Source organism: Poromitra crassiceps (genome assembly GCF_964638095.1).
Source record: "Poromitra crassiceps genome assembly, chromosome: 8".
Lineage (NCBI taxonomy): Eukaryota > Metazoa > Chordata > Actinopteri > Beryciformes > Melamphaidae > Poromitra > Poromitra crassiceps.
Window position 1 is genome coordinate 48,665,166 of NC_139629.1, and position 27,796 is coordinate 48,692,961.

The window sequence follows — 27,796 nt, forward strand, 5'->3', positions numbered from 1 at the left end:
TCTCGGCGTCGTGCCACTGCTTCAGAATGTTTATGTGGTAGAGCTGGTGGCCTTTCCTCCGTCCCGGCTGACAGACTCTGTAATTCACTGGCCCGACCTTCTCGGTTACTTCAAATGGCCCCTGCCATTTGGCCAGGAATTTGCAGTCATGGCTGGGCACTAATACGAGGACCTTCTCCCCTACCTGGAACTGCCGGGGGTTGGCTCCCCTATTATAGGTGCGTGCCTGGGCTGCCTGGGCCTCCTCCATGTGCCGTCGTACCAGCGGCCAGACCTTTTTAGCTCTCTCCTGGAGCCGCTCCACATGTTCGATGACATTCCGGAGGGGGGAGGGCTGGCTTTCCCACGCCTCCTTGGCCAGGTCGAGTAGGCCCCGGGGGTTTCGGCCATAGAGCAGTTCAAACGGTGAGTATCCGGTGGACGCCTGGGGCACCTCCCGTATGGCGAACAGCACATATGGGATGAGTTGGTCCCAATCTTTCCCGTCCACGTCAATCAGTTTTTTCAACATCTTTTTCAGGGTTTGGTTAAACCTCTCGACGAGGCCATCTGTCTGGGGGTGATAAACAGAAGTTCTTATACGTTTTATTTTCAGCCATTTGTATAAATCCGTCATTACTCTTGACATGAAGCAGGACCCTTGGTCGGTGAGCACCTGCTCTGCTATTCCCACCCGGCTAAACAGCATGAACAGTTCTTTAGCGACATTCTTGGCCGTAGCGGTGCGTAAGGGTATTGCTTCAGGGTAACGAGTAGCATAATCCACAATTACCAGTATGTAGCGGTGTCCTCGGCTGGACTTCGGGAGAGGCCCCACGATGTCCATGGCCAGCCGGGAGAACGGGACCTCGATGATGGGCAGTGGGATCAGGGGGTTCCGGTACAGTGGCCGGGGGGCCGTTTTCTGGCACTCGCCACAACATCGACAGAATTCCTCAATGGCTTTCTTTATGCCTGGCCAATAGAACCTGCGTAGCACTCTGTTATACGTTTTTTGGACCCCTAAGTGGGCTCCCAACTGATGAGTGTGTGCCAAATATAACACTCTTGACACGTATGTTTTTGGTACTAATAATTGTTCCATTACTTCCCCCCCCGGAGTTTTGGTGGATCTATACAACAACCCATGTTTAACAATAAACTGTGGAAAGGTTTGGCTCACCCCGGAACAGCGCTGGCCATCGATGGCGGCAACGGCTCGGCGGCCGGCGTCCAAATTCGGATCGTCCCATTGGGCCGAGGCGAACTCTCCGCGGGCTGGGGGTCCGGGGCCGTCCGGGAGCGGAAACTCCGCGAACGGGTCCTCCTCGAGAGGCGGCGTCTCATACTCGGCTGGCCCGGCCGGACCTTCTTCTGCGGCCGAGGTGTCGGACTGCGGTCCTTCGGATCCCGGCCGGAAGGCGGGGCAGGCAACGTGTTGCCGGGGCATCCGTTTTCCCCTAGGTTTTGCTCGTCGTGGTTTCTCCGGGAGACGACCGGAACTCCAGTATCGGAGGAATAGGGGGCAGTCTGTGCCAATCAGGAGCGGGACCGGGAGGTTGGGCACCACGCCGGCGGCGACTCTTACCTCGCCTTTTGGGGTCTGGACCCGTATATAGCTGACCGCATAGCTTTTTACGTCCCCGTGGACGCATCTCACCGGCATAGTCTCTGTCGAGATGTCCCCCACGAAGTCGACCCGGACGAGGGTTACCACACTACCGGAGTCGAGGAGAGCATGTGTGTCGGTGCGGCCCACCCAGACCGGCAGGGTCGCCTGCTGGACAGTGGAGCCTCCGGTGTGGAGGGAGGGCCGGGGTTCGTCGCCGGCTGCGGAGGGCATGGACACATCCCGGTCGGGGCAGGACCAGGAGAGGTGGTCCTCTTGTCCGCAGACGTAGCACCGCCTCAGCTGTCGACTCCCTCGGTCGGCCTGAGCGCGAGGCTCTCTCTGCGCCGGGGGCTGTAGCGGCGGCGGCCGGCGGCGGCTGTCCCGGCTGGGTCTGTCTGGGGTGGCTGGCTTGCGGAGTGGCTCGCTCTGGGTGTAGCGCATCATGTCCGCGCTGACTTGGTGGTTTTCCAGCAAGGCTACCAAGGCGTTCAGCGAGGAGGGGCTCACCTGTGCAGCGTATTTTCTGGCGTCGGGCGGCAAGGAGCGGATGCATCGGTCGATTACAAGTCGTTCTATCCATGGGGGCTCTCCCGTGGAGGTGAGCCAGCTCTGGGTGAGCCTCAGCAAATCAGCAACCTGGGAGCGGGGCGGCTGGTCCGGGGTGTACCGCCAGCCATGGTACCGTTGAGCGCGTGCAGGTAGGCTGTAGCCGTAGCTGGCGAGGATGGCGGTGCGCAGTTTCACGAAATCCCGGGCCTCTCCCATGGACAGGTCCCTGCAGACCCTCTGCGCCTGGCCCGTGAGGAAGGGCGCAATGATGCCTCCCCAGTGGGCTGCAGGCCATCCCTCTCGCACCGCTGTTCGCTCAAATAGCTCCAAGTATGCCTCGACATCATCGTCGGGGCTCTGCTTCATGAGGACATCTCCGGGGGCCCTTGCAGTCGAGTCGTCTTTCTCTATTTTTTTTTTTAGTTCTTGTACTGCCTGCTGCAGTTCAGTTTGGCTTTGGATCAGCGCCACCAGAGCCTGTGCCTGCTCCATGGTGCGTGAGGTTTAGCGTTGAATCAGAGTGCCCGCATTCTCCACCACTTGTGGTAACTCTGATTCAAGCCAGGAGACAAAAGCAGGTTTAAACGCAATAAGCGTTGTTTTATTCAAAGAAAATAAGGTTCTTCCCTTCTCGGGGTATGTCCATCAAATATAACTCAGGCGATAGGGGTTAGCCTGCGGCTCACGTAGGGGTGTTCTCCCCACCACGTAGCCAGGGCTCAGTTCCTCTTTTTTAATTCCTCCAGTAACGTGCCTGTGGACGAGAGGAGAGAGGCTTGGTCAGGCAACATCATATCACGACATGAGTATGTTTAAGGAGAGGAGTGGGAAATGGACTTACCGCCCGACAGCAAGGAGCGCTTCCTTCTGGAGGAAAACCGGCCACACAGTGAGGTTCAGAGCGGCGTCTGTTTTCTAGGGCCCCTAATTGTGGGATCCGTTCCAGCCGTGCGCTCTGCTCCCAATCGCGCCCGGCTGCTAGCGGTCCCACTGATTCATCATATAATTGGGGAAATACCTATTACTGATGACGCGGCCTAGATAGCGTTTCTGTCGGGATTCCCCGGCTCTGACGTCACTGTGGTGGCTGGCTGTCCTCCCGCTCTCACCTGTCAGGGGGTAGGTTGCCGAGACTCCACACTTTGTTTGATTGATTTGAAATGAGACATGGTGCAGGCGGACAGAGGATCAGGTGGACCTTCTGTTCGGCCTGTAGCAGTAGCATGTTAGCTAGCCTATCTGTTTCCCAGGTCTCAGCAGCCATAGAGAAACAGGTTCTAATCTGTCAGCATTGAATCCTAACCACACCTTTTGCTTATTGTAGTGAAAATAATCGCCTATCTTACTACTATGATTGTAAAGCTGTCTGTCTGTCTGTTTGTTTGTTATAGCTATATACTTAAGCAATATAGCATGAGAGCAAGTGTGTTGTGGCGAATATATCCCGCTGATAAGCTGTTATCGGCCGAGTGGGATAACAGCTTATCAGCGGGATATATGCCACAACACCACGCAGCTTTTATAAAACGGTTTCCAAGTATAATAATATAATAATAATAATACTATAAGTCCGACTGGCATGGTATTCTGATAGAGTCAGTTGAAACACTACTGTAAGGCAGGACCGCAAGAACGTGCGGGTGATTTGATTGGATCGTTCTGGAGACTGAAGTTGACATTGGCCAATCCTGACGCTTGCTGAGAAGCTGAGAGCTTTCTGGAAAGCCGACAGGCAGCTCGAGCGCAGCGCTGCATTCTCAGCGCTTGCTGAGAAGCTGAGTGCTTTCTGCAAAGCCCGACACCAACTAACGTTACGGGGTTAAATGCGGGGTTAAATGCGGGGTTAACAGCCTTTTTTTTGCAAAGAAGACATTAGCCCACATTTATTCTTGTACAAAACATAATTTTCTGCGAAGTATTAGTAAAGTTATAAGCGAAGATCGATTCACAAGGATCTGACAGCTGTCTCTGCCATTTGTTTTTTTTGAGGTAACCAAAGGCTTTTAGTAAGAGAGTTGCCATCGCAACCAATAACCCATGGCCATGGGTTATTGGAGTGGGTTATTGGATTTATACAATGGCTGTGAACCAATCAGATTGCTTGATTTGAGAGAGCCGTTTTATAAAGTATATTATATATCTATATCTATATCTATATCTTCTATATCTATATCTATAGATATAGATATAGAAGATATAGATATATATAATAGGCTATATGTATATGTATGTGTGTGTGTGTGTGTGTGTGTGTGTGTGTGTGTGTGTGTGTGTGTGTGTGTGTGTGTGTGTGTGTGTGTGTATATGTATATAATAGGCTATATGTGTATGTGTGTGTGTGTGTCTGTGTGTGTGTGTGTGTGTGGCAACAGCAATGGAACCCTATGGAGCCTGAGTTTGAGCGTCTGACTCTAGCTGGCTGACCGTGTTTACAATTTAAAAACTGCGACAGTTCACACAACTTTAACACGACATGCATAGGCCTATTATAGCCTACATCAAACTCTTGAGCTAATTCTGCTCTCACTCAGAATGTCAATATATAGGCCTAATAGCGATGTGATGTATACTTTTTGAGAGATATTAACATTTGTTTGGCACAACTCATAGCCTACTAGTTATATATATATAACTAGCTATATACATCAAGAAAGACATGTATGTTAGGGTTAATCCTGTCAGTGCCCCTGACCAAGGTACTGGCAAAAGAACTGGAGTTGGTCTGTGATAGTAAATTATTGATTGAGTGCTTATTGATTGATTGCTTATGATCTATGGCCCTTCTAAGATGTATTTTGTGAACCATGCTCTTCATCATTGCAAAATATTCCTGTATAGGGAGAACATGTATCTTGCCTTGAGTGAGTAGACGTGGATTGTTGTGTCTTGTGAACATCAGATTGACTACTGACGTCATGGAAATGTACTGAGTTGGAGAGGTTGTATGAAGCAGTGGAAAAGTACTGCCCTCCAAGGTGGGATTTCCCTGGGGTCAGTGTGCGGCCTAGGTTTCAGGATTGAAACCGAGATCACACACTGAGAATTTCTCCAAATCATTGTCTATAAACTAAATTTCTCTTCTTGCTCTACTTATTCCCACTGGATGCATATTCTTTACAGGGCCCCAACTGTAATGTGCTGTGTAGTGTAAGCTGTCGCTATTCACCAGTTTGGTTTCTGGGTGACATGTGGCAGGCCAGACCAATTCAGCACTGACCTTGCCTGCTAGGTGGGCCTGAGGCCCCCCCTTGGAAGATGTACAATGAACTGTGGGGTTTTGTTTTCACCATGGTGTAATTTAAGTTTAATTTCAGCTCGACTGCTTTAATTGAATTCAAGATTCAAGATTCAAGATTCAAGATTTTTATTGTCACTCCGTAGTACAAGTATCACGTGTGAAATTCTTGTGCTGTAGACTCCGTTACAACATAGTGCAAAAAATAAAAATAAATAAATAAAAACAAGAGGCAACAAGCAATAAAGCAGTCAACACGCCACAGACAGTGGCGTATTCACTGCACATATGTGCAAATGGCATGAACATACTTTAAACATAACTAAACATGCCCTCGGGTGTAAAGATTTGGCAAATTTCCCAAACAAGTACTCAGTATTTACTCTTGACAGATGAATGGGACATTTTGAGAATAGGAACAAATGTTCATAACTCATATTAAACACCACTATGGCATGGTGTCATTTTATTTTCAACACCTCACCGTGGCAGTCATTGATTTTACCTCACACCCTACGTCGGTGTCTTAGACAGAGCTGCTTGACAAATTACACTCTCAGTCTCCCCCCTCCTTTGGATTGGATTGGATTGGATTGGATTTATTTGACAATTTAAAAAAAGATATGTATACATCTCTGCCCAGCAAGAATACATACAATTAAAAATCATCGAGGTTAAAAACACAATAAAGCCAAAAGGCTTATTTCCATTGTGGACCTCTAGGGATAGGGAGAGGGGTGGGGTAGAGAGGGGAGGAGTCTGGGGATAGGGAGAGAGGTGGGGTAGAGAGGACAGAAGGAGTGGGGAGGGGTACATTAGGCAACATCCAGGACGGTGAGCTACTTTATAGCCCAGGAACAAAACATACAAACAAATCACAAGACAAATCACACAATTAACACCTGCCAGTGGATCCTCAATCAAATTAAATTTATCTTCCACCACATCTTGAGTTGATCAAATTATTACAGTAAATAAAAAATAAAAAACCATCAGAAAGCAAATACCCATCGCCGCCTAGCCTACCTAATAAATGTCTATCAGATAGAGGCAGTCACTAACCACTATTTCAAGGAGGCCTTAAATCCTCTTTCTGTGGCCAGTTCTTTGCAAGAGGATTGTAATGTTCACAAGCTTTAGCTTGCTGTACTTATTTACTGTATAATAACAGGATAGAGAGAGAGAGAGAATTTCACTGCTGTTCGATATTTACTTTATTCCACACTGGACAGACAGGAACCGGAAGCATACAACACCATGTCAAACCCACCATCGCCCTCCGGTGGCACCCCGGGGAATATTACCAAGGACTACATCATCAAATACATCACAACTCCTCCCCACTTATTTAGCATGCAGTCCCCCTGGAAACCTAGGCGAATGTTAGGTAGTAAAACCTTATCAAACCGAACAACACAGCAACATAACATTTGCATAGTAATTAGTAAGTCAATACTTCAAACACAAAAACTGTCCAGGCATTATGAAACCATAACTGAATGTTTCTAAACGTTAAAGTTATGCCTACATTTAAAGGCTGCAAAAACCCCTCCACCCGTAACTAAACTGGTGTGGCAAAGCCCTACAACAAAAGTCCTTTACAGACTAAGGCGATCGGGGGGTTTGATGACCCGTGAGGGGTACCTTCTCACAGTCTCTGGAGGAGTACCAGTCTCAACTGAGACATCAGGTGGCACTGAGTTGGCTGTCTCCATTTGTGGGACTGGGTGACCCTTTGGGGGAACTGGGCGAGTTTTAGGGGAAAGTGGGCTAAATCTTGAAGGGACTGGGGAACCATTCGGGGGGATCTCTTGCCCACCCGCTGGGTGAACAGTCACAGGATCGTTCCAGGGAACTGTAGCTGTCTGATCCAGTAGGGTCGGTTGTGGTGGCTGTCTAGGCGTGAGCATTTGCGGGTCACAGGCACGCATCTGCTCAGTGTGGCGTTTCCAGTGTGCTGAGCCCACATCCACCATGTAGGACACTGGCCCGACCTGAGACACCACCACACCCGGCCTCCACTTCTCCTCCCCCCGCCGATAATCACGGACCAGAACAGAGTCCCCAGGCGCAAAGCCCCTTTCCTTGGTGAGCGGGGCCCTGTGACTCTGCTGGGCCGCCTGCGCCTGATCCACCACCGCCGCCACACTCGGTCTGAGGAGGTCGAAGCGGGAGCGGAGCCGACGGCGGAGGAAAAGCATGGCCGGAGACTCATTAGTTGTCGCATTGGGAGCATTTCTATAGCTGAGCAGGAACGAATCTAGACGATGCTGCAGTGCGGCCTGCCCCCTGGAAGCCTTCAATGACCGCTTCAGTGTCTGCACAAAACGTTCCGCCTGCCCGTTTGTAGCTGGATGAAAAGGAGCAGAGCGCATGTGTTTCACTCCATTCGCCTTGAGAAACACCACAAAATCACTTGCGGTGAATTGCGGACCATTGTCACTGACCAGCACTTCAGGCAGGCCATGACGGCCGAACAGACTTCTCAAAGCCTGAATCGTCTTGGAGCTTGTGGTGGAGTCCATCATTTGCACTTCAGGCCACTTGGAGTGTGCATCCACCACCACAAGAAACATATGGCCTTCCACCGGCCCGGCGAAATCCACATGTATTCTCTGCCATGGCGCCCCTGGCCACGGCCATGAGTGCAGCGGGGAGAGGCCGGGAGACTTCTGATTTCGCTGACAAGATTGACACACTTTGGCCTGCTGTTCAATCTGAGCATCAATCCCCGGCCACCAGATGTAGCTGCGAGCCACCGCCTTCATTTTTACCACTCCCGGGTGGCCCACATGCAGCTCTTTCAGTAGTTGTGGTCTCAATTTTGGGGGTACAATCACTCGGCTGCCCCACAGTAGGCATCCTTGAACCACAGTGAGCTCATCTCGCCTCAAGCAATAAGGCGTCAGGGCCTCGTCCCGCCCCCTTACCACAGGAAACTGTCCTGACATGACCATGTCCATCACTCGAGAGAGAACCGGGTCATATCTAGTTTCTTTGCGAATGTCCGAGCTGCACACGGGCAGGGCCTCCAGGTGATGTATCATCACCGTCTCCACTGAGCCCAGTTTGTCCTTGTGCTCCACTTGCAGTGGCAGGCGTGAAAGGCCATCCGCATTTCCATGTTCAGCTGCACTCCTGTACTGAATGGTGTAGTTGTGAGCAGCTAAGATAAGTGCCCACCGCTGAAGCCTCGCCGCTGCCATGGACGGGATAGCCTTACTAGGGCTCAGAATCGTTGTTAGCGGCCGGTGGTCTGTGAGCAGGGTGAAATGGCGCCCATACAGATACGCAAAAAATTTGCGCACGCCGAATATGATTCCCAAGGCTTCCCTCTCAATTTGAGCATAATTCTGCTCTGCTTTGCTCAATGTCCTGGAGGCGAACGCTATGGGTTTCTCCTGCCCACCCGGCATCATATGGGAAATCACCGCGCCCACTCCGTAGGGCGAGGCATCACATGCCAGAATGATCGGCAGCTTGGGGTCATAATGAGTCAACACTCTTTCTGAGAGCAGCTGTTCTTTTGTCATGCAAAATGCCTTTTCACATTCTGGGGACCATCCCCACTCTGTCTCCATGTGAAGCAATGCATGCAGGGGGCTGAGCATCGTTGCCATGTCTGGGACGAATCTGGCATAGTAATTGATCAGCCCCAAAAAGGAGCGGAGCTGGCTTACATTCACTGGTGCCGGAGCCTCTGCAACGGCCCTGAGTTTCTCTGGGGATTTGTGAAGGCCCGTGGCGTCGATGATATGCCCCAGGTATTCCAGTGAGCCCTTGAAAAACTCACACTTTTTTTTCTGCACTCTGAGGCCACAGTTCTCCAGGCGGCTCAGCACCGTTTCCAGATTTCTCAGGTGCTCAGCGTCGTCACGTCCTGTCACTAGGATGTCATCCAGAAAACAGTGCACATTGGGGAGCCCCTGAAGAACTTGATCCATGACTCTTTGGAAGATAGAGGGCGCTGACGTTATTCCAAAGGGCAGCCGGTTGTAGCGGAACATTCCCTTGTGTGTCGTGATGGTGAGATAACCCCGTGAGCCCTCCTGAACTGGTACCTGTAGGTATGCTTGTGCGAGATCGAGTTTGCTGAAACGCTGCCCCCCTGCTAGGGAAGCAAACATATCTTCGATCCGAGGAATCGGATATTGTTCAGCGCGGAGGGCAGGGTTGACTGTAACTTTAAAATCCCCACAAATGCGTACCCCCCCCTTTTTCTTTATGATCGGCACTATGGGGGTGGCCCATTCACTGAATTTCACTGGGGAAATTACACCTAATTTTTGCAGGCGCTCTAGCTCCTCCTCCACCTTAGGCCTGATAGCATATGGAACTACACGAGCCTGACAAAACTTGGGCTGATGTTCTGGTTTGAGTGCTAGGGAAACTTCAAAACCCTTCAGTGTCCCCAGTTCATCTTTGAATACATCAGCCTGCCTGCCCAGCACTGTTTCCAACGTGTCTGTCTGCATGTGATGTATCTTTTTTATCGCTCTCCAGTCTGGCCTCACTTTTCTCAGCCACTCACGACCAAACAGTGGTGGTGCATCACCTTTCACCACATAGAGCGGGAGTCGAGCGCTCTGTTTATTTAGCTTCACTCTAACTTTCATAACCCCCACTGGGGGAATCATTTCACCTGTATAGGTTTTCAGCAGGATGTGGGTTTGGCGCAGGGGAATATGCTTGAAATTTGTGTTGTACAGATTTTCTGAAATGAGGGAGACTGCTGCACCAGTGTCTAACTCCATCTCTGTTGTTAATCCCTCTACTTTAGGACTGACCCAGATTACTGAATAGGCTGGATTGTCCTGCTGAATGACATTTTCGCTCTGTGCGCCGTTATAAGCTAATTGTACCATGTGCAGGCTAAATTCCTCATCTGAATCCGTATCAGTGTCATTTTGCTTGGCACTGGTATCCAGCTTGTTGACCTGTCTCTTAGAGCGTTCATTCCATTTCTTTCCTCTTTTCTCCCATCTTGAGCTCCCTGCATTATCCTTTCTCTCCCACGTTGCATTTCCTGCTTTGTTTTCCTGCTTGCTTTCTCGGCATGTGCGTGAAATGTGGCCCTTCTTACCGCAGCGGTGGCAGAGCTGGTCTTTATAGAAACAGTCACTGTCAGTGTGATTTGTCCTGCCACACCGGTTGCATCTCCTCCCCGGCGTAGCTGGGAAAGACATGGCGTTCACCTTCAGGGAGCTGCTGAGCTGCTGGGACTCCCTTGTCACCGTCTCCATGGAAACGGCTATCTCCACTGCTTTCTGGTAGGTGAGGGCAGTCTCTGTTAACAGCCTCTTCTGAATGGCCTCGCTGTTGAGGCCACAGACAAACCTGTCCCTCAGAGCCTCTTGTAGATAAGCCCCAAACTCACAGTGCTCCGACAGTCTTTTTAGATCTGCAATATATTGTGCTAATGTCTCCCCCTCCGCTTGGTTTCTTTTGTGAAAGCGATATCTTTCTGCAATTACAATGGGCTTCGGGGAGAAATGGGCTTTTAACACTCCCACTACTTCAGCATAACTCTTGTCTCCGGGCTTGTCTGGAGCAATCAAGCTGCGTAGCAGTCCATATGTTGCCGGCCCGATCACACTCAGGAAAACTGGCGGCTTCTTCTTATCGTCAATTGTATTTGCCAGCACGAAAAGTTCAAACCTCTCCACATATGTTGACCACTGCTCCGTCGACTCATCAAAGCCATCGATATGACCGATGATCCCCGCCATGTCGTCTTGTCACGTAACGTTACAGACACGGCACTGCCTCTAGCCTAGCCTACACGTTATCAGCTAAGCTAGCTAACTAAAGCAATCCACAACAACGAACGCGGATTCTTCGTCACTCCCGCGCCGTAGTGCACGCCAGGTGTACCGTACTCGTCGCCAATTGTAATGTTCACAAGCTTTAGCTTGCTGTACTTATTTACTGTATAATAACAGGATAGAGAGAGAGAGAGAATTTCACTGCTGTTCGATATTTACTTTATTCCACACTGGACAGACAGGAACCGGAAGCATACAACACCATGTCAAACCCACCATCGCCCTCCGGTGGCACCCCGGGGAATATTACCAAGGACTACATCATCAAATACATCACAAGGATGGTAACTGGTTCCATAGCACTCCTGCTGTATACAAAAAGGAATTTTGCCCCATAGAACTCTTAAATCTTTGTGGAATTATATTTGTATTGCTTCCTCTAGTGGAATAATTGTGAGTCTCACACACCCAGCTAAAATAATTTAGCAGATACGAGGGGACTGTAGCTTGCCTTATTCTAAAGGCCACCCCCAACTTGATCTGAGCTACTCTCTTTCCCACAGGTAACCAGTTCAGCCCTTCAAAGTGCGATGAGCTGAGATGTGTACGTGGGTGAAGTTTGAGCACTGTCCTAACCAGCTTATTTTGTGATGTCTGAAGTCTGTGCTTTATTTGTTTTGGTGAGCCACTATACCAGGAAGAGCAAGCATAATCATAGTGGCACTGCACTAAGGCCTCTGCTAATGTTTTCAGAGTGTTTGGATTTAAACACTGCGATTTTCTTGCTAAAAATTTACATTTTTGGTTTACTTTGGTCAGGACCTTTACACCCATGTTCTCCCCTGACAATGATTTGTCCAAGACACAACCTAGGTAGTTTACCGACTCTTTAGCAGTAATGGCAGAATCACCTACCTTCACTTCCAGAGCTGAAAGTCTGCCTAACTTGATTTTGGATCCGAAGAGGATTGATTCCGTTTGAAGGGATAATTTGTTATCGGCTAACCAGGTGCTCACTCTGCCTAATTCCTTGCTCAGAATCTCTTCAACCACTACCATATCCTTGTGGGACACAAGGAGCGCTGAGTCATCTGCATACAAAAATAAATTAGTGTCACAAGCAGATATAAGGTCATTCACATACAGCAAGAAAAACAAAGGGCCAAGCACACTTCCTTGGGGGACCCCACATGTAGTGGCCTTTGGCGCTGAGAGAGTTCTTCCAACATCGACCACTTGCATTCTCTCTGTAAGGTAGGACCTCACCCAGCTAATATATTGTTGAAACCAATTGCCTTTAGCTTCATCAACAGTATGCTATGGTCAACTGTGTCAAAAGCTTTTTGTAAATCCAGTAAAACCATTCCACAGACTTTACCCCCATCCACTTCCTTACTGATAAAATCAATTAGGTATACTAAACAGGTATCCGTGGAGTGCTTTTTCCTGAAGCCTGACTGCAATTCATACATTATGTTATGGCTTGAAAGATAGCTGTCAATTTGCTCATGGATAATCTTCTCAATGACCTTAGAGAGAACACACAAGATGGACACTGGACGATAGTTCCCATGGTCGAGTTTGCTACCCTTTTTGTGCAGCGGCATCACTCTGGCCATTTTAAGGTCACTGGGAAAAACTCCACTCCTAATCGAAAGATTCACTATGTGGGTTAAACAAGGTGCAATGACTTCTGCAGTATCCCGCAGGAAATGTGCAGGTATACCATCCGGACCTGTTGCTTTGGAGTTGTTCAATTCAGTGAGTTTCTTTATTATACAAGATTCAGAGATTTCTGTAAGATTAAAGGCATCTTCATTAATCCCCTTATCTGCATAAAACCTCTGTACATGAGTTTGACCAAAGGTGCCAGAGTGGCTGGGCAGATTGTCTACCAGTTTACTAGCAATGGTTGTAAAATATGAATTTAAATCATTTGCCACTGCCGCTTTATCAGATGTAGCTTTGCCATTGATGTTAAGGCACAAGTTTGTAGTTTTGGTTTTCAGTCTATTGCTGTATCCCAGCTCATTCAGAATCTTCCAGAGTTTTTTTGAGTTGTGTCTGTGTTCCATTCTTTTGTCATTAAGGAAGGATTTCTTGGCTGCCATAATCATCCTTTTTGTTTCATTTCTAACTTTCTTGTAACACTCAAAACTGATCTCATCCCTTGTTTTCCTAAACTCCAAAAATAGTGAATTCCTCACCTTAATTGATTTTAAAATTTCATCATTTATCCATGGCTCTGTTCTATGTTTTATTCTAACCGTTTTTCTAGGGGCCAGTTTATCAATGTTCTCCATAAACACAGTTTTAAATGATGTCTTGGACTATTTTCAATAATGTAGACTACTTAACAGCCAATGCCCAGTTCGTCATATCACAGTGCACGCCCCCTTTCTTTGAGGATGTATAACCCATCCATTGTTAGGCTCGCCCCCTTTCTCTGATGCTGTCTCCTCACCCATTCACAGTTTACCACACATGTGGCAATAACCAATCAGCCCAAGGTATTCCTCTCCAGCTGATCCCAATCACCTAATCAGCGTAGTATATCAGGGTCCATGTTTTACTCTGTTTGCTATGTGCTGTGTATGTGCCATGTGTCATTCTCAGTGCTGATCATCATCGCTGAAGCAGTTGTTTTCGCCCCACCTCCTCCCCTGACCACCACCATCGGTCATGACTCCTGATTGAAGAATTCCCTATGGGGGATTTCCTATCCTATTCTTCACTGACGACGCCCTCTCATCATCTCAGGAGAGCGTCATCATATCATGGAGTCATACGCCAAAATTAATTTGTTGTATCATTAAAGCTTGTTATACTTTCTCTTAGTCTCTCATTATTGAAACATGCTCCATGCACCTCGACACATTGAAGCACTGGAGCCCAATTTTGTCTACCTAAACTTTCAATGAAAGCCTCCTTACTGTAGTTCTTCATAGATCTTATATTTATAGTATTGTGAGTATTATACAAGCATTTTTGGACTCTCCTAGTGCAGAACGTCATAGAGTGGTCACTCAGGGCATAATGACATGGTACAATGAACTGTGGGGTTTTGTTTTCAACATGACTTTCTGAAACTCAACTGTGACAAATCCGAAATCATCATCATTGGCCCAAATTCCCTCACCCGCTCCACCCAGGATTTTTCTGTCAACATTGACGGCTCCACTGTCACCCCCTCCACCCAAGTCCGCAACCTTGGAATCATTCTCGACCCCACCCTCTCCTTCATCCCGCATGTCAACCAGATCACCAAATCCGCCTTCTTTCACCTCAGGAACATTGCCCGTCTACGCCCCTCACTATCCCTCTCTGCTGCTGAAACACTGACTCACGCTTTCATCACATCCCGACTGGACTACTGCAACAGCATCCTATACGGCACACCCACCAAAACCCTCAAAAAACTCCAATACGTCCAAAACTCCGCTGCCCGCATGCTCACCTCCACCCGCCGCTCCGACCACATCACCCCCATCCGCCACGATCTCCACTGGCTCCCCATCACGTATTCAATTCAAATTATTACTCATCACCTTCAAAGCCCTCAACAACCTGGCCCCCTCCTATCTCTCTGACCTCCTTCACCTCCACACCCGTCGCCTCAGGTCCGCAGATGCTAACCTCCTCCAAACCACCAGAACGAAGCTCCGGACCTGGGGCGACAGGGCCTTCGCTGCAGCTGCCCCCACCCTCTGGAACGCCCTCCCCACCCATATCCGTCAAGCAGACACTCTGTCATCATTCAAACACGCCCTCAAAACCCACCTTTTCACGCTTGCCTTCAACCCATGAACTCCTTCCTCTCTCACTTTTTATTTTTTTTATTTTTTCTTCTTCTCTATTCTTAAGTTATTGTATTGTATTGTTTTGTATTGTGAAGCGTCTTTGAGCACTTGGAAAAGTGCTATATAAATCCGATGTATTATTATTATTATTATTCTGGTGTAATTTAAGTTTAATTTCAGCTCTACTGCTTTAATTGAATGACCTCGGGTGTAAAGATTTGGCAAATTTCCCAAACAAGTACTCAGTATTTACTCTTGACAGATGAATGGGACATTTTGAGAATAGGAACAAATGTTCATAACTCATATTAAACACCACTATGGCATGGTGTCATTTTATTTTCAACACCTCACCGTGGCAGTTATTGATTTTACCTCACACCCTACTTTGGTGTCTTCAAGTTCAAGTTCAAGTTCAAGTTCAAGTTCAAGTTCAAGTTTATTAGTGTCCCAAAGGGCAAATTGAGTTGCAGCATATAGACATACAAATAAGAACATTGACAAGAAACAACACAAGTAGCATGTTAAGCATGTTACATGCATATAGTTAAAATAAATAAAAGGCTAAATAAAACATCAAGGACCTTGTTTGTGGCACACAATGACCGATAATGTGCAAGGTAGCATTAAAGTGCACAGCAATCGGTAAAGTGCACAGCGATCGGTAAAGTGCACAGCGATCGGTAAAGTGCACAGCGATCCGTAAAGTGCACAGCGATCAGTAAAGTGCACAGCGATCAGTAAAGTGCAGACACGCAGCGACCGATAAAGTGAGGTAGTAGAATAAAGTGCACAAATGGCCAGTAAAGTGCACAAAGTAATGAAAGGTAAATCAATAGTTAAAAACAATAAAAGCAATAAAAGCAAAAAGTCTTAGCAATGTTGAATCCTAACCACTAGACCACCAGCGAGATCTTTTGCTTAGTGAAAATAATATACGACTATAATTCTATAATTGTAAAGCTGTCTGTCTGTCTGTCTGTTTGTTTGTTTGTTTGTTTGTTTGACAAAGTTTCTGTGTAGCTTTTGCCACCTATTGAGACTTAAGCATATTCCATGCCCATAAATGTGTGCAACCTGCCTGCCGGGCATCTTAAAAATCATTTTTTATTGTGTCTTTGTTGGATTGATTTGAAATGAGCCATGGTGCAGGTGGACAGAGGATCAGGTGGACCTTCTGGTCGGCCTGTAGCAGTAGCATGTTAGCTAGCCTATCTGTTCCCCAGATCTCAGCAGCCATAGAGACACAGGTTCTAATCTGGCAGCATTGAATCTTAACCACTAGGGAGTCCTTTTGCTTATTGTAGTGAAAATAATATCTTACTACTATGATTGTAAAGCTGTTTGTTTGTTTGTTTGTTTGTTGTTCGGCAAAGTTAACTTGATTGTGTGTGTGTGTGTGTATATATAGCCTATATATATATATATATATATATATATATATATATATGATGTCTTGGACTATTTTCAATAATGTAGACTACTTAACAGCCAATGCCCAGTTCGTCATATCACAGTGCACGCCCCCTTTCTTTGAGGATGTATAACCATTCATTGTTAGGCTCGCCCCCTTTCTCTGATGCTGTCTCCTCACCCATTCACAGTTTACCACACATGTGGCAATAACCAATCAGCCCAAGGTATTCCTCTCCAGCTGATCCCAATCACCTAATCAGCATAGTATATCAGGGTCCATGTTTTACTCTGTTTGCTATGTGCTGTGTATGTGCCATGTCATTCTCAGTTGCTGATCATCATCGCTGAAGCAGTTGTTTTCGCCCCACCTCCTCCCCTGACCACCACCATCGGTCATGACTCCTGATTGAAGAATTCCCTATGGGGGATTTCCTATCCTATTCTTCACTGACGACGCCCTCTCATCATCTCAGGAGAGCGTCATCATATCATGGAGTCATACGCCAAAATGTATTTGTTGTATCATTAAAGCTTGTTATACTTTTTATTAGTCTCTCATTATTGAAATATATATATATATATATATATATATCAAGAAATAGGATATATATAGATATATATATATATCAAGAAATAGGATATATATATATATAGTCTATTTCTTGATGCAAGAAGTGCTCTATAGGTGGTTAAATTTATCATTTAAAAAGTATTACATGGTGGGGGGCATTCTAGTTGACAGAATTGTTCCTAATGGCTATTGAATTTGAGACTAATTCCTTGTGCCTATTTCAGCCGCAATAAGGCATCACTGAAATGCTCTCTGTTTAATTACCACATTAGGTTACATAGGCTACTAAAGATGACAAAGTCTCAAACACAAAAGCTGTCTCCATTTCATTTCATTTCATTTATTGAGTTTAAAATGACACGGACAGCGCACATTAATAAACATTTCTGTAAATGTGCCAGTTTAGCCAGCTTGGCTCATTTTGAACCGTAGTCCCTGGGCAGACCTGTATGATGGTGACAACTGCAAATACATAAAATACATTTACAATGCAGGAACAGGAGACACTGTAGCTACCTGTACTGCTGCACACTTCATAAAATCAATAGAAATCACATGAAATAACAGGGGATAACAATACAAAACATAAAACAAAGCACGTCAAGATGTTATAGGGTATATGGTCGCATACTTGATTGTCACTCAACCAAGATTTGAAGTTGACTTTAAATTAAAGAACGATAAGTAACACAGTCTCTGCACTGTGATGGGGAGACTGTTCCATGTGTGAGCTGCTCTCACTGAAAACGCTACCTGTCCGAAGGCAGACCTCCTCAAAGGTATCATGCAATCCCCTCTTGCCACAGACCTGGTGCGTCTGTCATTGGTTGTTTTTTGCTTTATAAAAGCACTAAGGGGGGTAGGAGCCAGGCTATGCAGAATCTTATAGATTTTGATTTCTCGGGCATGGGTGATGATGGGTATTTGGCTTCCTGTCAAGCACTTTAAGAGCCTGTAAAGGTTTGAGTGCTGCAGGAGGCCTGTGCCCATTAAACAGTAGGACAGATGTGACATGATCAATGCATGGAAATATAGACAGTCAGACAAGTTGGTGTCTTCTTATCTCCAGTTTTGTATCTTGTAGCCTATTACTCAAAACGAAAAACATATTGCAACATCCTCAATATAGGTTTTATTTCAAAGGATTTGCCCGGATGTATGACTTGTTACACTAGCTAGCTTGACACTACTCTGCAGTCTGCCCTGAACCTTGATGTGACCTGACCATTCATTCAGGTCATTGTAGGGGTAGGCTATCACTGGTATTTCTCAAATAGGCTACCTACCTATGTCTGCAAAGAAAGAAAGAAAGAAAGAAAGAAAGAAAGAATTAAAGAAAATTATCCAAGCCTACAATTCAATTTTGAAATATAGGCTAGGCTAAAGATATTCAGAAATATGTGTGATTTTTCTGTTCTTTTCAGTAGGCTATGGGTGATAGGAACCCTATAAACCTCAATTCATTGAGAAATGGGTTCAAAGTCTGATTATCACAGCTCTGTTGGAATTTATTCTCTGTATTCCCTGTAATCACCAATATAATTTATTCTATAAAAAAACTATTATTCATAAGATCTCACGAAGAGAACATCTTACAGTTGGTCTCCTCTTCCAGTATAATGTATGATCGCCCTCTGCTGGATGATATTGGTTGAGCATTTCAGAATAGCAGCAAGGTATTCGAACAATGAGAAGATTCAAGATTCAAGATTCAAGATTCAAGATTTTTATTGTCACTCCATGGTACAAGTATCACCTGTGAAATTCTTGTGCTGTGGACTCCGTTTACAACATAGTACAAGTATAACAGGGCATATGAGTGCAAAAACAACAAAAGACACAACAAGCAATAAGGCAGTATAGTGATAAGACAAGTCAGAGACAGTGGCATATTCACTGCACATAGGTGCGCATGTCGTGTGCATACTTTAGACGTGATTCAACATTTTAAATTCGGCGTATTTGACATACAGGTGCAAATAGCATATTCCTTATTAAACATACAATTAAACTCGGAAGTCTCCAAGAAGAAGAAGTCTCCAAATGTTACCTGCTTACATTGAAACATATCAGAAAAGACAATCGCTACTCCCCCCCCCTCTTATCAGCTCTGGGAGTGTCAATGAAGCGGGGAGCAGGTAGGTTGAGGGGGATGTAAGGGAGGGCCAGGTTCGGGGTCAGCAGTGGTGGGTCAGGGGTGGGGCCAGGCACCAAGGGGGGAGGAGCCAGGCTATGCAGAATCTTATAGACAAGACAGGCATCTGTAAATTTGATGAAATAGTCCCAGCTCAGTAGATTTAGATTACTCAGGCAGTGACAGTGATGATGGGTTTATTCTATTGTGCAAGGAACTGTGAAAAGGATATTTTGCAATAGAAAGGAGATATTTTCACTTCGTATTTATTTCAAATGTAACCTTTACTCAGAAGGCAAATAACCCAGCTGCCATGCACAGATGATCAGGTCTGTTCAGCTGCAGCCTGCAACCAAGCTTTTTAGTGGGTTTTAGTGTGGGTCAGATTGTAGGCATAATTTACTAGATCAAACACACACACCTACCTACCTACACTTTACTCAGTGTCAGTTCAGTTGTACCTCTGTGATGAGATTCCAGACTCCAGACAGATTGTGATAATTTTAGTTGTAGGTTTTAGTTTGACAAGCTAACATTTATTGAGAGTAGTTAAGATGTAGTTTAACTACTTTTCATTGGGAAGTAGCTAGTTTGGGAAACTACAGTTTTAAAGTAGTTTCCCCAACACTGGCAGCAGCCTCTCATCATGTGGTAGGTTGCGGGTTCAAATCCATGCTTGTTTTTTTCCAAAGTCTTAAAACCTCAAAAGGGGCAGAAATTTCCAGAACACTCGCCAATTGTGATTTACTTCAAACAGCTATTTGTAAAGGTCTCCATCCAGACTATATTTACTTTGTCATTACATTTTTACATTGAGGTTAACATTCTACAATCCAATGCCAAGATTTTATGGCTGAGAAACATATTTCTGCACAGTCAGACTTTGCTGTCACTGAACTTTTATTTATGGAATGTTTGGTTGGACAGAGAGAAGCTGGTTCCTGCTGCAGACAGTGGAGGTGCTCTTCAGCAGGTTAGATGCAGCAGTGTCTCTTCAGACTACTAGAGCGAGCAAACATTTTCTTACAGCGGACACACCAGTAGCCCGTTCCACTGTGGATGCGTTTGTGTGCTGCGAGGGTATGTGAGTCACTGAAACTGCTCCCACATTGGTCACAGTGGAAGGGCTTCTCTCCAGTGTGGATGCGTTTGTGTTGTATTAGGGAACTTCCCCAAGTGAAACTGCTTCCACATTGGTCACAGTGGAAGGGCTTCTCTCCAGTGTGAATGCGTTTGTGTCTTGTTAGGGCACTTGAGTGACTGAAACTGCTCCCACATTGGTCACAGTGGAAGGGCTTCTCTCCAGTGTGAATGCGTTTGTGTTTTGTTAGGGCACTTCCCCAAGTGAAACTGCTTCCACATTGGTCACAGTGGAAGGGCTTCTCTCCAGTGTGAATGCGTTTGTGTTTTGTTAGGGCACTTGAATCACTGAAACTGCTCCCACATTGGTCACAGTGGAAGGGCTTCTCTCCAGTGTGGATGCGTTTGTGTTTTATTAGGGAACTTCCCCAAGTGAAACTGCTTCCACATTGGTCACAGTGGAAGGGCTTCTCTCCAGTGTGAATGCGTTTGTGTCTTGTTAGGGCACTTGAGTGACTGAAACTGCTCCCACATTGGTCACAGTGGAAGGGCTTCTCTCCAGTGTGAATGCGTTTGTGTTTTGTTAGGGCACTTCCCCAAGTGAAACTGCTTCCACATTGGTCACAGTGGAAGGGCTTCTCTCCAGTGTGAATGCGTTTGTGTTTTGTTAGGGCACTTGAGTCACTGAAACTGCTCCCACATTGGTCACAGTGGAAGGGCTTCTCTCCAGTGTGGATGCGTTTGTGTTTTATTAGGGAACTTCCCCAAGTGAAACTGCTTCCACATTGGTCACAGTGGAAGGGCTTCTCTCCAGTGTGAATGCGTTTGTGTCTTGTTAGGGCACTTGAGTGACTGAAACTGCTCCCACATTGGTCACAGTGGAAGGGCTTCTCTCCAGTGTGAATGCGTTTGTGTTTTGTTAGGGCACTTGAGTCACTGAAACTGCTCCCACATTGGTCACAGTGGAAGGCCTTCTCTCCAGTGTGGATGAGTTTGTGTCTCCTTAGGGTACTTGACCGACTGAAACTGCTCCCACATTGGTCACAGTGGAAGGGCTTCTCTCCCCTGTGGATGCGTTGATGTGCTCTTAGGTCACTTGAATCTCTGAAAGATTTGCCACACTGCTGACAGGAGTAAGGTCTGTCCCCTGAGTGAACTCTCTGATGCCTCTTTAACTTTTGAAGTGTTGTGAATGTTTTGTCACACTGCCGACAGCGGCGACATCTGGGTCCGCTGGTGTGTCTCTGTTTCCAAAGAGAAAGGTAAGAAGGAATCAGGACAGTGTGTGTGTGTGTTGCAACATCAGTGATAAAACAGTGATATTTTTCTCACCTCTTCCGAAGGATTCATTTCAAAAATGTTCCTCTCCTCCTCTGAGAGAGGTCTCTCTTCCCGCCAATCAGCTCTGATATAATCAAACAGAGACAGACGGTAAGGCAGGGAACACCCACAAAAACAGCAACAACAATAATAATATCATCCTTTACACATTCACCCGGACATGAAAAAATATTTTACTCATCACTTACTCCTGTCCACCGTCTTCAGATTCCATGGAAGGGTCCTCTATAATGGGGGGGGGGGGGGGGGGTGTATTAGCCAATGAATAACAATTACAATATAACCTATTGCTTAACCAGATTTAATGTGTGGAACTTGCAAGACAAACTCCCAAACCACACTGAGGCAACATTCCACCAAATGTGGCTCATTACTCACCACTGACATTACTGCTGCTGGCGGAGTCGCCCGTGCATTTCTTCTTCTTTAGTAAAGAACGTCTGGAGGCCCGGCGCGCTGACCCCTGTGTCCGGCTGTGGTGCAGCCCTGCCAGGAAGTGCCGCAGCTTGAGGGAGTGCCGCACAGAGCTCCGCCGTGAACTCTTAGGTGAGGCAGCTATCGCAATTGTATTCACTGTGCGGCCAGGGGAGGCTTCTTGCTTCTTGGCCATCTCAGCTGACAAGCGGTCGGATGCAGAGAGCCTCACAACCACCTCAGGTGAGGGCATCTTAGGTTCTGGCTTCTTAGCCATTTCAGCTGACAAGCGGTCGGATGCAGAGAGCCTCACAACCACCTCAGGTGAGGGCATCTTAGGTTCTGGCTTCTTAGCCATCTCAGCTGACAAGCGGTCGGATGCAGAGAGCCTCAAAACCACCTCAGGTGAGGGCATCTTAGGTTCTGGCTTCTTAGCCATCTCAGCTGACAAGCGGTCGGATGCAGAGAGCCTCACAACCACCTCAGGTGAGGGCATCTTAGGTTCTGGCTTCTTAGCCATCTCAGCTGACAGGCGGTCGGATGCAGAGAGCCTCACAACCACCTCAGGTGAGGGCATCTTAGGTTCTGGCTTCTTAGCCATCTCAGCTGACAAGCGGTCGGATGCAGAGAGCCTCACAACCACCTCAGGTGAGGGCATCTTAGGTGGAGAAGCAGCTGTGATTGATGACCTGTCTGGCTCTCTCCCCATCTCTGTATTGTTCACTTGTTTGTCAGCCTTCTCTTCCTCTACCGTTGCCAGCTCCTCGTCCAGCAGAGAACCCTCTTCACAGCTGCCATACGATGATTGGGCTGCATCCACTGCCACCTCAGGCTGTGTGTGTTTGTTTCTGTGGGTGGTCCGTTTGGGCTTCATGGGGATGGCCTCAGAGGTGGAAGCCTCAGGACCATCTTCAGGTATGAGGTTCATTGTTTTCACAGAGGAGGAGCAGAGCCACAAAGTTTGCTGCGCCTTCCCCTTGAAGAACAGGACAAGAAAGCAACATTTAGACGTTAAACCATAACAAAGCATATAATGGCTGACAAACTATATGCTGAGAACAATGTATGACGTCACTTTGCAAGCTCGCTTAGTATAAACTGATGACAGAGCATCGTTTCCCAAAGTAGCCGGTAACGTTATCTAGCTAGTTTAAATAACATCCATTATTGTGCACTGTAGCCTACTGCAGATTGCAGAATACACGAGGCTGTTCCTTCACCTTATTATTAGCACCACGGTAATATTCCCAAAACACTGATTAAATACCACACATTTAGACCTGCATTGTTAACTCAATGTTGTTGCAACTATAAGATCTTTAACGAAACTCTGATGTTTTCCATGTATGCTACGTGGTTACGATAGTGTATTAGCCACCCACTAACGTTACGTGGGCGAACTTTCATATTTGTAAGCTAGCTAACAGCTTACCCCGCTAGCCGGGCGCTTCTCGCTCATACTGAGCACATTAGCGCCCGGCGAACGTCACGCATTTCCCATTTTACACTGTGCCATTTTCACGTCTAGGTCTAAAAGCCAAAGCAAAACATCCCCTTCTTTTAATGACACCTAGTTGTTGCATCCAAATTGTTGCATAAAATCCACTTTTCTGTCTTTCAAAAACCGAAAAGCATTTATCTGGCGCACCGCTTCTTCTTCTCTGATCTGAAGCAACCCGGAACAACGACTTCCGGGTTGCTCGAGGTGCTCCAGATAAATGCTTTTCGGTTTTTGAAAGACAGAAAAGTGGATTTTATGCAACAATTTGGATGCAACAACTAGGTGTCATTAAAAGAAGAGGATGTTTTGCATCGGATAGCGTCTTCACTTCACGTGAAGACTCAGGTAGGAGCCGGCAATTATACCTAGACGTGAAAATGGCACAGTGTAAAATGGGAAATGCGTGACGTTCGCCGGGCGCTAATGTGCTCAGTATGAGCGAGAAGCGCCTGGCTAGCGGGGTAAGCTAACAGCTAGCTAGCTAGTTATCGACTCACCTCGGGCGTATTGTCCAGCAAGCTAACTTGAGCTAGAGATCGTGAGTTCTCAAACTCCACACATATAAACACAAAGCTGCCCCTTGTTAGCTCAATCTAGTTGTAACTAAGATATTAGCTTAAAAAAAAATCCAACCACAGATCTAACGCTAACTACGATAGCTTTAGCTTCTTCTTCTTCTTCTTTAGTGTTTTATGGCGGTTGGCAACCAACTTAAAGGTGCATTACCGCCACCAACTGGACTGGATTGTGGAACAGGGGATTCAAAACGAAACAAAACAAACAAAACCCAAAACAACTACTCTTAAATTCTTGTGTCTACCCCAATTTCTTTAAGAAACTTAATAATATGCATATAAATGCTACCTGCTGTTTTCCCTAATAAACCTGGCAATGAAAAATCTTGATGTTTTGCCATTCTCAATGCCTGAAACATAGAATTCCTTTCTGTATTGTATTTCCTACAGTGTAAAAGGATATGTTCAACAGTTTCTGGTTCGCTACAGTGTATACATTTCCCATCAGGATGCTTGCCTATTTTATGTAATGTATGATTGAGAGCTGTATGACCTATTCTTAAACGGGTGATAATGCTTTCTTCCCTTCGTTTCCAACCCACCCTCCTTCCAGCCCCAACCTGCCTTTGTATGTTATACAGATGTCTACCAGTGTCTTGACCATCCCAGTACTCCTGCCATACTGACTGCACGTATGATTTAATGAATGTCTTGACTTCAGCTTTACTTAATGGAATGTTTATATCTACCTGTTTGATTCTTAATGCTTGTTTGGCTAAGATATCCACCTGCTCATTCCCCTCCACACCAACATGAGCAGGGACCCAAAGGTAGCGTGTAGCTATGCCCTTCACCTCCAACCTGTACATTATATTGAATATTTCATTGATGATATCTGTTCTGAATGCTGATCTACCAGATTGTATGCTTTGTAGTGATGAAAAACTATCAGATGCAATAACTGTGTTGTTTCTTTCTCTCTGCTCCACCCACCTTAATGCTAATATAATTGCCAATAGCTCCGTTGTGTATACTGAAAGATGGTCCGACACCCTTTTCTTAATACAGATCTCACCCTCTGGAATATATACTGCTGCCCCTGCACACCCGGTTTCTGGATCTTTGGAGCCGTCTGTAAATACAAACACTGAATCTGAGTAATGCTGTTCAAAATAGCTCTGGACTACATACCACTTTGGGATAGCTTTAGCTAATCGCTCCCTGCTGACGTGAGTGCCCGGTGCCGGATTGCAACCAACGCGTATAGGTGCATACCGCCACCTACTGGACCGGAGTGTGTAAAGGACTTCTGGGTGGCACTGCAGCTGTTAATATCTCAAAACTGGCCTACATCACCATCGCTTGCATTTTGACTTTGTGAGTGAGAGCAGAAGTAGCACAAGGGTCTGATGTATATGTAGTGTTAAAGTTGTGTGAACTGTCGCAGTTTTGTGTGGATTTAAGAAGTAAAGCTATAGTGAGACACTCCAAGGCTGGTCCCATTATGAAAGGCTGAAAAAAGCACATAAACAGTGATTTCTCAAACAGTTACAAAAGATTAATTAAAGCTGATTTAATTAAAAGTGGCAACTTGTTTGAAGTTTAAATGGAGTGTCTAGCTTAAAGTATGAAGGATCAGTTACAGTTCAAAGAGGGCGGCTTCACGTTGAACTGCTTTGTTATTCTTTGTGAGCTGTCCCTGTTACAATCACGCCTCAGCTAATACCACGTGATTTCACAAACACTAGCCTACTTAAACTTACTTCACAAACACTCAAACTTATCCCGTTGCAATGTAAACTGTTGTAGCCTCTCGTCCTAATAATGTCTATGTAACGTTCTAATCTAACTCCGTGCACAACAAACCTCTTCCTCATTTACAAATGTATTTATTTTACAAAAAAGACACACACCCTCCCTCATACACACTCCTCCATCCCTAACCTCACAGAATAAATGACATGCGTATATCATACAAATACAAGAAACCAACCTTCCTCCTGAGTGTGAATCAGATTGTAGGCCTACTTTAGATCAAACACCTAATGTAGGCTACGCTACAGTTTACTCAGTGTCAGTTCAGTTGTATCTCCTTGTAACAATATGAGATTCCACTCAAACTGTGATCAGTGATGCTGTGATGCTGGTTGTTACGTTAACCCGTCTACGAGACTTTACAAACAAAACTATCAAACTAGCGTCAGCTAATGGGGATCGGTTTCAATATTTTTACATAGAAAGATAGCAATCCTATGTAGCCTACAATGAGTTTTTTGTGACCCCATTTATTTTTGTATATCTAATTTTTTATTCATTTGTTTTAATGTATCTGCTACGGTATGCAGATTTTGTTTAGCCTATGTGTTCGGATTATTCCGCAAGAGCACCTGCCTCAAGCTGCATGGCTACACTACAACTATTATTTCAGGGTTTACGACAGGTAATAACAACTGCCAGCCCTATGTGTATCAGAAAATTTGATTTTAGTTGGGTGTGTAAGAGACATAATTATTACACTAGAGGGAGCTGGACAGATATGATTCCATACAGGTTTAGAAGCTCTATGGGGCAAAATTCATTTTTATATACAGCAGGAGCTCTGTGGAACCAGTTACCCACTGTTTGCAAGGAACTGCCCACAGAAAGAAGCTTTAAGGCCGCAATGAAAAAGTGGTTAGTGTCCACCTCCATTTGATCTATTTTGTTTGCAGATGACTCTTTATTTTTATAGGGTTCTTTTATAGTGTCAATTTGATGATTAATTGAATTTGAGCGTGGATGCGTTGACATGTGTATTGTACTGTTAATTGTGTGATTTGCCCTGTATGTTTTGTTCTGTTGGCCTTCATAGTAGCTCACTGTCTATTATGTTCCTTACTGTTCCCCTCACCACTCCCTTCTCCCCACCATTCCCTTTCCCACCACTCCCTATCCCCAGAGGTCCACAATGGAAATAAGCCTATTGGCTTTTAGGGATGTCACGATACTAGAATTTCTACTTTGATACCGATACTCAGGAAAATATCGATACTCGATACCATTTTCGATACCACGTGATGACGACACATCAAAAATAAAGTTAGACAGATGGACAGACAGACGCACACTTCTCCATAATCTAGGCCCGATAAAACTCATTAAAACGTTGCACTGACAGCAGATTACCCCTGCTCTAACCATCAGCCTATCAGAACATGTTTAGCTTGTTGAAGTAACAGATACTAACCAATGATAGGGAGGGAAAAATCTGCTATTTTTCATTAAAAGAAAGCACTGCTGGTATCAAAACTGTTGCAAATGAGTATTGTATCCATTTCAATATTTCAGTTTTGATACTTTTCGATAGTATCGATACTTTTGACAACCCTATTGGCTTTATTGTGTTTTTAACCTAGATTATTTTTAATTGTATGTATTCCTGTTCTGCAAATGTATGCATATCTTTTTTTATAATTGCCAAAGAAATCCACTCCAATCCAATCATGCAGAACTTTAGTTTTATATTACCATCATTCCATTTGGGGAAATCAATCAAAATAAAGTGTTTTTAAGTGTGTTCTTTGGCACTGTAGAGGAGTTTCTCCTCTCCCTCCTTCAGTCTCTTCTCTCCCCATCTCTATAGAGGCAAAGTGACCGCTTACTTCCTGCTTCAGCACTGTACCAGAGATTTTCATCCGCTGTTTATTTTCCCATAGACATTTAGTAAAATGCTTATAAAAATAGTTTTACTTCGTCAAACCAAGCAGTTCAGCTATATTTAGAATCAGGAGAGACCATAGAACATTTCTCTCAGACCAAAACTAAAAAAAACTACATAGATTTTTTTTTTTTTTCAAATCTGCATTTCTTTTAACGTTTTGGTCGGAGTGAAATGTTATGCGGTC

General features: G+C 45.5%; 1 protein-coding gene across 1 annotated transcript; it reads right to left on the bottom strand.

The window, feature by feature from the left end:
• Positions 1-12,661: 12,661 nt before the first annotated feature.
• On the bottom strand, positions 12,662-23,960 carry LOC310780772 (uncharacterized protein; the record flags this gene model as incomplete). Its single annotated transcript, XM_083641276.1, has 6 exons — positions 23,895-23,960; positions 21,861-22,872; positions 21,671-21,707; positions 21,474-21,546; positions 20,935-21,385; positions 12,662-12,669 (listed from the first exon to the last, which is right to left on the bottom strand). The coding sequence occupies exons 2-6, from the start codon at positions 22,822-22,824 to the stop codon at positions 12,662-12,664; spliced, it is 1,533 nt and encodes a 510-aa protein (XP_083497402.1). The 5' UTR covers positions 22,825-22,872; positions 23,895-23,960.
• Positions 23,961-27,796: the final 3,836 nt, after the last annotated feature.